The sequence below is a fragment of the Exophiala aquamarina genome (genome assembly GCF_000709125.1).
Source record: "Exophiala aquamarina CBS 119918 chromosome Unknown aczIA-supercont1.23, whole genome shotgun sequence".
Classification (NCBI taxonomy): Eukaryota; Fungi; Ascomycota; class Eurotiomycetes; order Chaetothyriales; family Herpotrichiellaceae; genus Exophiala; species Exophiala aquamarina.
The window spans coordinates 353,195-364,094 of record NW_013550565.1 but is presented as its reverse complement, the minus strand read 5'-3'; the positions used below and the strand labels follow the sequence as shown (position 1 = coordinate 364,094).

Here is a 10,900-nt window from a genome sequence, read left to right as displayed (position 1 = left end):
TCAAATCTGGGTACTTTATGAAGTTTACCAGCTTGACCCACCTTGTTCGGCCTCGGCCTGGCAAGCCGTATGACGGTTACACAGTATAGATAGCCTCCATGGAAGCATTGAAAGAAGAGCTACGACAATATATATATATATATATATATGAACAGCTAGACGTGATATATCAGTTTCACCTTCGCTCGCACCTTTAACGTCATTTCTCATCAACGTTTATTATCTATAAACATGAAAACGATTTGTCTGACCGCGCTCCTCGTACCATTGGCCCTTACCTCCATGCTGTGGTACATGGCGGGTTGGTTTTCACCAGCGATGGCAAGTCTTGGATCAGGATCGGATCAAGTCGTCGATATTTCGATGACTTGGATCATGATCCAAACTATGCCCCACTTTATGACTACTATTAATAGGACTATTATAAAGTAAATTATTATATAATAGATTAGTAGTTATAACGTACGGCGCGGAATATATTAATCCAGTAGAGCTAGTACTAATTAAGAAAGGCCAGTAAAAAGATCCGATCCATGGATCAGTTGAAGGTGAAATAAAAGTGGGATCCGATTCGATCCGATCCGATCCTGATCCTGATCCTGCCTTCGCTGGCTTTCACGACCGCCTGCATTCCACTGGACCTAGCAACGATCAAGCTTGTTGGACGCACCGGCCAAGATCAACTTCGCCGAATCTTCGATAATCTTAAAATCATCCTCGAGAAGTCAGGCACATCACTCGATCGAATCATCAAGCAGAATGTTTACCTTACCGACTTCGATGATTTCGAGGCATTCAACCAGGTGTCGGCCGAATATTTGGGCGACCACAAGCGGGTAAAAGCTACCATGAAGGCACTCGAACTGCCTAAGAAAGCTAAGATGGGTCTAGACGTTGTTGCGGCCTAGCCAGAGATTTGATTGTTTAGATCTGCAGGGCCGCGAGTCCGCGACCAGAGCAATGCATGTTGGATCCTGGCGGGTTGGGCTCTCGCAGCTGGCAGTGCGCTAATGGATGGCATGAAAGTCTCTGGTCCTCTATCTGACTTTGCTTGTTCTCAATCCTATATATTTAGCAGCGGTGTGATCTCTCCTTGCTATTTTCCATAGCTGAAAACACTCAGGGCAACTTTGCCACCTTTTCAGGCTGACAACGTCGGCATGTGCTCTCTGCAACATGATTCGGGTCATATGTACATAGCAAAAGCGAAAAATCCAGGCTGGGGAGGTATGAATAGATAATTTCAGCGGGTTTGAATGCTGGACAATTAACGTTACACTATTTTGACTCTTCGAAACACGTTTGCCTTTGCTGAGGTGATGATAAAGCGCTTCGGCTGGACTCTCCGTCAAAAAGCGGGAGATTACTTAATTATCCCGACAATGCTGCCATCATCCGCTTCGAATCTTCGACGACTTTTATAACGTACAAGAGGAGAAAATAAGTTTCTTAAGGTGTGAGAAGAGCTATGTACTAGACAGCAAGGGGCCTGTAGGTGCAAAAATATACGGTACAGAGGAAATCAGCATTAGAGGCGGTAGACTTTGGTATGAACTAGACTCTAGTATAATTTTATAGATTGTGATTCATTGTTGAAGTGTAGCACTAGTCACTGGGCGGGTACTCCGTAGTAGTGCTGTGTAAGCTTTCTTGGGATCATTATCTTACCTAGGCATATAATGGTACACATCTTAGATATAATTCTGTACGCGTTTGGACATAGGAGAAGAACAACACCGAAATTATGATTATCACTTGTCTGCTGAAATACATACCGTTAATTACTTCTGTCCGTTGCCTTAGGCAATCATACAGCCCTCATGATCGAAGTTAGAGATGAGGTACAGTTCTGTCCAAAGACTGATGGCATGCCATGGCTTTAACGAATTCTCAGTCACGGTCAGTTAAAATGCGTAATACATTTCCTCTTGTTCCCATATTAAGGCCAACAACTTTCTTCACATCTCCATGACCTTCTTCAGAGCATTTCCCATAACCTGCCACATTTCCTCCAACTGAGGAAGTCGTATGTAGTACTCCGTGCTCATGCAACGAGCATGTACAAGGTATTTCCATCTAAAGACATTCAATTGATGTGTCGTCGTGTGAGCATCGATCCAACTGCGCGACACAATCTCCCGTAGTATGCGACCTCTTACCTGCTCCGGAACATAATTGCGAAAAATGGGCACGACACCCAGGTTCGCGGACAGAGTGAATTCGGCGTTGAAACTTGCCTGTTTCATTATTGCATAGGGTGAAGAGCCGATGTGTAGGACAAAGTCCGTCCGACTTCTTTTTTCAAGTAGCTGGAAGTACTATCGGAGGATTGAGGATGGTTGCTGTACAATTGACGGCCAATGGCCAATGAAGTACATCGCATCCTCCAGCATCTTTGGCATGTTCGAAGCTTTTGAGGACCCGAATATTGTCGTCTGTGAATTCTTCCAGTTCATTCGTTTTGGCCATGCCGAGGTACCCTCCGAGAAAGGGAATGTTGGTGTAAGCTGGATCCCTTCAATGCATCTGATGCCGTCGATGCAGCGATGTAGTTCGATCAATTCGGCTCTGTTCTTGAGCTTGTCATTGGGATCTGCTGCGCGCTTTGAATTCTTTCGATCCTTCTTGGCCGCTCTTTGGCCGACACTTTCTTCCTGCCCTTGCCACCAGAGTCGGATCCAGATTCATACCTACCCCCCCCACCCCCCCGAACTTTGTTTTTCGAGTAATTGAAAGTAATTTCGGAGGACAGAAGGTAGTGGCTGCATCATAATCGATAGCCAATGACCCACAAAGTACATCATGTCCTCAGCCCGAGTTGTTGCCACATTGAAGAGGCGTGGACTAACGATGAATGTCATGTGTATGTTTGGGCACATTCTTGTCATGCCAACAATCACTATACGTTGCTCTCGTCCCTGGGAAGCATGGAAAGTAGAGACAGCGATGCTAATGTCTGCATTACTCCACCCGCCTTCAACCGCCTTTTTCTGGAGGAGTTGTTTCTGATGCGACTAAGCAGGTAATGCGTCGGCCTCAGCATCACTACGGGCACTCGCGCTGTTTTCCTCAAATTCTTCATGGGAATTCGCAACATTCAGGAAGGGAGTATACCCGTTGATTGAAGTTGGCTGATTAGTGTTGTTGTAGATCTCAATGGCCGACCTTCTGTCAAGCCTTTGATGAAAGTTTCGACCCACGAACCAGTAGCTTGTCGCACGGCTGCAACTGGACCATCATGGGATATTTGAGGTGAGTGCGATAGTTGTTGGCCAGCCACTTTCGATGAGATTCTGGAAATATGCCAATACGCATCCGCCTTCTGTGGTAACAAAGTGAGGGCCCCAGTTGGCAGTGAACCTTCAGGTCGTGGAACAATTTCTGGGCCCCGGGCCGCTTTGAAGGCGCGTTCGTTTCTCCATTTGCAGGTGAACACTGAATAGATTGGGGGTCCTGGGTGACTGGCTGCTCTCACGTAAGCTTGAGCCAGACGGACAAGGTGCCGTGGAAATAAGAGTACGGACCTTGACCGGATGATGGCTTATGGAGCTGGCAGGTATAGGTGCATATATATATATATAGCAACCCCAAGAGGCTGGGATTGCCCAAGAACACCTCAGTTCGACGCAAAACAGCTGCAGGAAGTTTGATTTGTGATTTAAAACATGAGCACCAACCTCGACTTGGGTTTTGGTGAGTTGATGAATAATTGGTGCGGTGAGGACAGATCGGCCAACTCAAAAGGTCGAAGGACGGAGCGAAGTTGCTATATCAACAGCAGAAGACCGAGAAATGGAGAAAAGGATAAGGATGGGAGACAAAGAAAGAAGGAAAAAGGCTTGGGGAAGGCGGGTTGATATAGATGAGAGGGAATATGGAAGCTGCTGAACCGCTGCCTCTGTACTCAAGTCAAAAAAGGCGTCACACGGTCCTTCGACATGGGACTGGAACCATCTCGAGGTCAACATCTAAGACTGAAGGGATTCACAAGCCATGTGTGTTACTAAAATGCACATAACAGCGTGGTTGTAATTTGCAAGTGGTTTCAACTGGATATGCAATTATCCGTCCCCAGCTGCAGATGAGTAACAACCTGCATCTGCATCGAGATCTCACCTTGAGTCGGGATTGTTCCTGCGATCAATCGCTGCTTCATTTCCGGACCCCATCACAGAGGTAAGGTATTCAATTCTGATAAATAGTTCCGTCGCAATAGTAACAAGCCGAGGCAAGCATGACGCTGATGAAGGAAGTGTCATTTTGGCCTCAGAGGTCTAAATGCTCCCTTTGAAGCAAACGAGGACCCGAGGTTCAATGACCCAGACAGTCGTGTTCCAGTCATTAAATAGAGCTTCAGAGTGAGTGAATTCTTGGGTACTGGTGAATCGTACTGTGCCTACTACCACAAGATGTCTAAGGTCTGCAGTACATAAGAGATGGTCAATGAGTAAAAGGGCAATGGGAAAGGCTTGGCGGGACCAACCCCGTTTAGGAGATATGTCAACATCTCCCGAAACATGGTGCAATCATTAATTGCATTTCGCAACCAGCACCGTCCAACTCTTCTTCCGCGTTCAACAGTGATATGAAAGTAGGGTACTACGCGAACAAGTATTCAACATGGACTCAGAATTAGAATTTATGACTACCACCGAAATCGCGCAGTCGATGAGGACCTCCCAACTCGAACTTGCCTACGAACGCGCACTTCGACAAGCCGAACGAATCTATGAAGAAGAACGGGTACGCGCAATCCGCGTGCAACTGCTACTCCTCGAAGATGAAAACGATGACCTGCAGGAACAAGCGCTGCAGTATGAGGATCAGTACAACCACCTGGAGGAGACCAACGAGGAATTGCGAGATCAAGTCTCGGTGGTTGAGTCGGAATTGCAACAGACGCAGATGGACTTGAAGGCCCGACTTCGAGACTTGGATCATCTCAGAGCGGAGGTCAATGCCTTGGACGCAGCTAGTACCGATGCGACGAAACTCCTCTCGGAGAAGTTGGCACTGGCGAGAGAACTGAATACCTTGAAGCCCGAACTCGAACATTTGAAGTCGCAGACCTCCACACAACAGAACCTGCTCTCGGAGAAGCTAGCACTGCAGCGGGAAGTCAATTCTTTACAAGTGGAATTGGACACCGAGAAGCGAACGGTACAACGGATCAAGGCGCAAGGGAAGTCATCAGCCAACGACGAGTCTACCACGGCGGCCGAAATCGAGGTTTTGAAGAAGGAGCTTGTCCGAATAAAGAGAGAAAATCAGAAGATGGACCGAGAAAATCGGAAGAAGACGGTCGAATGGGAGGGAGAGAAAGAGCACCTCGAAGAGAAGCTCGAGGCGTACAAGGGCAAGCTTCGAGCGACGAAAGACCAGCTTCAAGAGGCCCAGGGCGAAATTGAGAAATTGCAAGCTGCCAAGATGGCTCAATCTGCTGAGATGACCAAAGTCCGGCTTAATGGCGGTGTCGCTGCAAATCCTAGAAAGAGAAATGTTGCCCGTTTCGATCCAGACATGACAATTGGTACACCAGGAAACGGGGGACCCGCAGGGAAAAAGCAGCGTATTTCTGTCAACCCCGGTGACAAGTCTACCTTCTCCATGACACCGTTCTTGAACCGCACTCTCAGCATTTTGCCCGAGTCACCCTCGGCGGGAGCGGACGAGCCACAGAAAAAGAAGCAGAAGCAGAAACCTGCGAAAGACCAGACCGACGGAACCGTGGAAGACAATTCAACACCCCCGAAGGCCAAAGGAGCACGATCAAAGCTTGAAAAACCTTCTGCCGCGACGACTACCGGACAGAAAAAGGACTATGCGACTCAGCCACTCAAGGAAACCACCAAAGCAAAGGCCAATACTACCATCAAGAAGGCCCAACTTGAGAAGCTCGTGGAGGAGAATTCAGACGTGGATAGCGACTTGGAACACGATGAATCCCATGAGACGTCGGAGAACGCGACAGGATCTACACGATACACGTCCGAACCGGCCAAGAAGGAAAACATCTTCCCTAAGCGAACTAACATTTTCGACGAGGAGGATGGCTTAGCGGCCCCTAAGGTTAGGAATCTAGGTGCCAATGCCGCTGGGATAGGACGGATCAGCTTGAAAGCGAAACCGAATGGCAAGGGAAAGGTGCTGGCTGACTTCTCTCCACTCAAGAAGGTTCGAAGGACTACGGAAATGGTGGCTGCCTGATGAGGCGGCGTTTGAACGGCTTTGTATATGAAACTCGTTGGGTTGGCCATTTGTCGAGAGTACGCCTTGCACGCAATGACAGCACAGCTTTACTCGTAAACATCGGAATTGAAGTACGTGACCCAGGCACGGCTTCTGTTAAATTCCAAGCCTCTGTTTTCTTCCACTGGTGGCCTTTGCGCATCATGTCTAAAGCCCGGGAGAGTTCGTCCAACGACTTTGATGTACCTAAAAGCGGCATCAGCATTATATCCCGCCGCCCTAACATCCTGCTCCAAGATGATATCGAGAAATAGTTCGACCAGTTCATTTCACTCGCCAACATCCCAACTCGCGCCCGCACCACGCCATATCCCTCCCCTTGCAGCACTTCTGTGCCGAGTCCTGCAAAGGTCCGCCGTGCTATGCCATCATGTAAACCACTATCGCAGACTCTCCGCTCACTACGGCAACCACAATCCTCCGACTTCCTCCTTCTCCCACCCCGACCCGCAGCCTCACCATGGAGCAATGGGACATTCTGTACCTCATCGCCAGTTGGACGTACATATTTACCTTCCACATCACCTACACTATGCTTACCCTGGGCGGCAGAGACGTGGAAACGCTACGCCTCATCGCGGCGCTGGACTGATCGGCAGGGGAAAGACCAGTTCGCCCGTGCGGCCAAGGTGCAGGGCCTCAAGAGCCGCGCTGCGTTCAAGTTGCTGCAGATCAATGAGAAGTATCGGCTGTTCAAGCCGGGTATGACCGTGATAGATCTCGGTTTTGCGCCGGGGAGTTGGAGTCAGGTATGAGTGCCCTCCGTGGAGCAGAGACACAATATGCGGTCCATATCTGCAATCTAACACGAAGGATATACGAACAGGTGGCAATCGACCTGACGAAACCGCGGGGTCGGGTCCTCGGCGTCGATCTGATCCCCGTACAGCCACCCAAGGGCGTCTCGACGGTCCAAGGCAACTTCCTCTCCCCAGACGTCCAAGCGGAGATCAAATCTTTCTTGCGCGACCCCGACCGGGGCCGTCTCCGCAACACCCACCCATTGTTCATCACGAACCCCAGTGAGCCATCTTCCACAGATGGCCCCGTGGATCAAATGAGGATCGAGGAGGGGGAAACAGGCTACCTCGACCGGCAGCACTCTGGCACCGGCGAAGCAGTCGAGGACAGCGTCAGTGGAGACGAGGCTGCGCACCTCGATAAGACGGTAGACGTCGTCCTGAGCGACATGTGGGAGCCCTGGGACCCGCTTGATGGGCTGTACAAGAGATCAATCAGTAACCCGTATCGTAGGTTGATGAACACGAGTGGAAATGCGTTTCGTGACCATGCCGGTAGTATGGTAAGAAGCCCCGCCCTCCTCACCCACCAGCCAACCAGGCCAAACAATAACTTACCCTCTAACCTCCGTCATCATATAGGACCTCTGCCGCGCAGCCCTCTACTTCAGCTACGACACGCTCAAGATCGGTGGCCACTTTGTGTGCAAGTTCTACCAGGGCGGCGAGGACAAGGCGCTGGAGAAGAGCCTCAAGGCCATGTTCCAGAAGGTCCACCGCGACAAGCCTGAGAGCTCGCGCAGTGAGTCCAAGGAGTCTTACTTTGTGGGCATCCGGCGCCTCGCCAATGCCGATAGGGACGCTGTTTTCGCTGAGGGATGAATATTGGTGGTGGGGGAGGGGTCAAGGGGAGAGAAACCTGGGTATCTATACTATTTTATACTTTTTCAGGGTCCTTTGTGCTCGAAAATACCAATCCGGCCGGCCAGTGAGCGCCAATGTGAAGACCTTTGCATGCGTAGTGCGTACGCCTTAGTACTTGGTCTGATATAAAACCGTGTCATCATCCAGATACCATGATCATCACAAGAGCAACATTCATCCCATCTACTCTAGAGTCACACCGGACGAAAAGATGGTCAGAAGCCGAGTCATAATCATAATCATCTCCATCTCCATCACAACAGCTCCCCATCACCCTCGTCATCCCCATCCTCCTCACTGAAATCAATATCCGCCTCGGCCGCCTCAGCGGCTCTCTGGACATCCTTCAAACCACTCAGCTCCTCGACGTAGTCCCTCTCATTCAACGCCTTCTGGACGAACTCCCAGCCCTCGCTCTTGTAGGCGTCGAGGATCTTATCCGAGCACGCGCTGCAGCAATCGTACGATCTGCCAGTGATGTTCATGTTCGAGAACGTGGACAGGAACCCGCGGATCTGATGTGGGACGATGCCAAGGGGATGCTCGGTTCCTTCGTCTGAAGCCGATGAGGATGTCAAGCGTGACTGGGTGGCTGGCGCCGCTGCACCTTGCGGGTGCTGTAGAACGGACACGAGCAGCTCAACCAGCAGTGCCGACGCGATCGCTGCAATGCCGGGCCTCGTGACGGTGCATTGCTGGTCGAGCGTCTGGTCCTTCATCGAGTCTGCCGGCGCGACCACGTCATTGCAGAAGTAGCAGCCGAGTTCTGCAGGCTGTCCTGAGGAGGACGGAAGCGAATTGCCGCCCGGTTTAACACCGTGTCTCATCACCACGTATGTATCAAATCCAAGCGCCGCGTTCATCACGATCTTCCCTGCCGCTTTGCCCATCACCGTGGGCAGCCAGCGAGACTCACGCGTGTCCATGAGGAGGAACACAACGTCGTGTTCATCGATCAGTGTCTGCAATTTCTCATACTCTGCCTTGGTTTTCTCTAGGTCCGTGATCGGATGGCCCGCCATTGGCACGGATAGAACGTGGCCCTCCGCTTCGACGCCCGGGTAGATTAGTCTGAGGGCCTCGGCTGCGGCGATGGCCTTCTGCTTGCCGCCCGCAAGACAGTCTTCAAAATTGAACAGGGGCTGCCGCACGGGGTTGGAGAACGAGACGGTCCCGTTGTCCACAAATGTGATCTTTCGCACGCCCCAGCCCATCAGGTTGCGGGACACGTAGCTGCCCAGTGTGCCGGCACCGAGAAGGAGGCATTTTGTCTCCTTGATCTTATCCAGGTTCAGGTTCGGGCTGATTCGCCACTTCATCAGCTTCAGGTTCAGGTCTACTGAACTGTCGGCCAGTTTCTTTGGGTCCATGTATTCTGTCAGATCGGCCAGACGCCCGGTCAGCTTTCCCTGTGCGTTACGTTCCCAGCCGACGACTTTCGGGGTCGGTGGGATCTGGGATGCTGCGGTCGCTAGCGGTGGAGGTTCCGCGGCCGACGACGACGATTGGGGTGGTAGCTTCCTCTCTTTCGACACCTGCATGGTGAATATGATGCTGCGTGCCGCGTCTCGCCTCATTTGTGTCTCGCGATATGCCAGAATCTGGACCTTGTCGATCTTCCACCTCTGTCCGACGAGGACAAGTAGGTTACGAAGCATCCACCCTGGAGCAGCCGGGTCGCTGTAATTTGATGGATCCGCAAAACAGACATACCTGTCTTCGGGTTCGACCCCGTCGAAGAAGCCTGTTTCATAGCTCGACAGTGAGCCCACCGTCCAGATATATCCGAGATTCTCCGATGGCGTGAGTGGTGTTTGAGGAGACGTCGGACCAAATTCTTCGTCTTCTGCGTTTTGTGATCGGGTACGCTCTTTCCTCACGATGAAGAAACCATGCTGGCGGGAATCTACACCGTACTTCCACGTCATGACCTTATCCACCAGAGTCGTACTTTCAATGGAGTTCAGCCTCGCGTAAGGAAATTTTGCGTCCGGGTGTGACGAGGTTGCTAGTGAAGTAGACTCTGCTTCAACAGGCACCCACGACGGATCCTGGGTCAGTGCCGGAAAGGCAAACCAATAGCTGAATTTATACTTCTTCAAGTCGGCAAAGGATAGGACGAGGAACGATGCCAAGAGGGATGGGCAGGAATAAATCGTCCCATCATTAATGGCCTCCCAGATCGTTCTACCAGCCTGCTGAATCAGCTGGAGCTTGTCGATATTGCGGTACTCCTCTATGGTATTCAGATTTTTGATGATGCCTTCAGCTCGATAGAAGTTCGGTGGGACGTCATCGCTGGTCAATGCATTCCCATGGACTTGCATACGACATGAATGCTCTTTGGCATCGGATGCGCGGATCTCGTACAGACCCAGCAGCTTGCGGGCCGAGTCATCGAGCTTGTCATGGTTGATCTTGTGAGATGCCAAAGAAGCGTAGAAGGGTATCTCGATATCTGAAGCGAAGGGTACGTACTGCATTGTTTGAATTGATTTTGTAGATTGGGGTCGGACAGATGGCTCCCCTCCCAGCCTACTTGCTTAGCAATGATCAGTGATGGATTGCATGAAATGAGATATCCAAGCTTGAGCGGGAACAACATTCAACTCAACTCAGAATCGATGACCAAGCGATGGACAGGCAGCAAGGCTTAGAGCGTCTGGCTGTTTGAGGTCAGATGGTTGGTGGCAGGGCTGGAGGATGGGGAGGCGAAATGGGTGGGACCGGGCGGTCGCCGGAACAGTTGATCCGGTCATTTGACGCGCTTCTGGGGTCAAATGACAGAACCACTTTACGCGTCCCACACAGCACGTGGATATCAGTTTCAAACTACGCCAAACAAACGACCTCAGGGTTTGAGGTAACATGAGAATAAACAGTTCAATCTCCTTCTGCCGTAACTAAACAAGCCCGGCAAAAGGATCCAATAGGTCAGCAGAACCAACAAAGAGAAAAAGAGAGTCGACCTGAAATATTGAGCACAG

At 50.8% G+C, this 10,900-nt stretch overlaps 4 protein-coding genes across 4 annotated transcripts; 3 read left to right on the top strand and 1 right to left on the bottom strand.

Moving 5' to 3' along the window:
* Window positions 1-608: 608 nt before the first annotated feature.
* On the top strand, window positions 609-908 carry A1O9_12491 (uncharacterized protein; the record flags this gene model as incomplete). The annotated part of the gene is made up of 1 exon (XM_013398710.1): window positions 609-908. The coding sequence occupies one exon, from the start codon at window positions 609-611 to the stop codon at window positions 906-908; it is 300 nt and encodes a 99-aa protein (XP_013254164.1).
* A 3,712-nt stretch (window positions 909-4,620) lies between these two features.
* A1O9_12490 (uncharacterized protein) lies at window positions 4,621-6,207 on the top strand (the record flags this gene model as incomplete). The annotated part of the gene is made up of 1 exon (XM_013398709.1): window positions 4,621-6,207. One exon carries the CDS (start codon window positions 4,621-4,623, stop codon window positions 6,205-6,207), a length of 1,587 nt encoding a protein of 528 aa, XP_013254163.1.
* Window positions 6,208-6,709: 502 nt separating this feature from the next.
* A1O9_12489 (ribosomal RNA large subunit methyltransferase J) lies at window positions 6,710-7,871 on the top strand (the record flags this gene model as incomplete). The annotated part of the gene is made up of 4 exons (XM_013398708.1): window positions 6,710-6,743; window positions 6,802-6,998; window positions 7,076-7,552; window positions 7,632-7,871. 4 exons carry the CDS (start codon window positions 6,710-6,712, stop codon window positions 7,869-7,871), a joined length of 948 nt encoding a protein of 315 aa, XP_013254162.1.
* Window positions 7,872-8,167: 296 nt separating this feature from the next.
* Window positions 8,168-10,396, bottom strand: A1O9_12488 (autophagy-like protein 7; the record flags this gene model as incomplete). Its single annotated transcript, XM_013398707.1, has 1 exon — window positions 8,168-10,396. One exon carries the CDS (start codon window positions 10,394-10,396, stop codon window positions 8,168-8,170), a length of 2,229 nt encoding a protein of 742 aa, XP_013254161.1.
* Window positions 10,397-10,900: the final 504 nt, after the last annotated feature.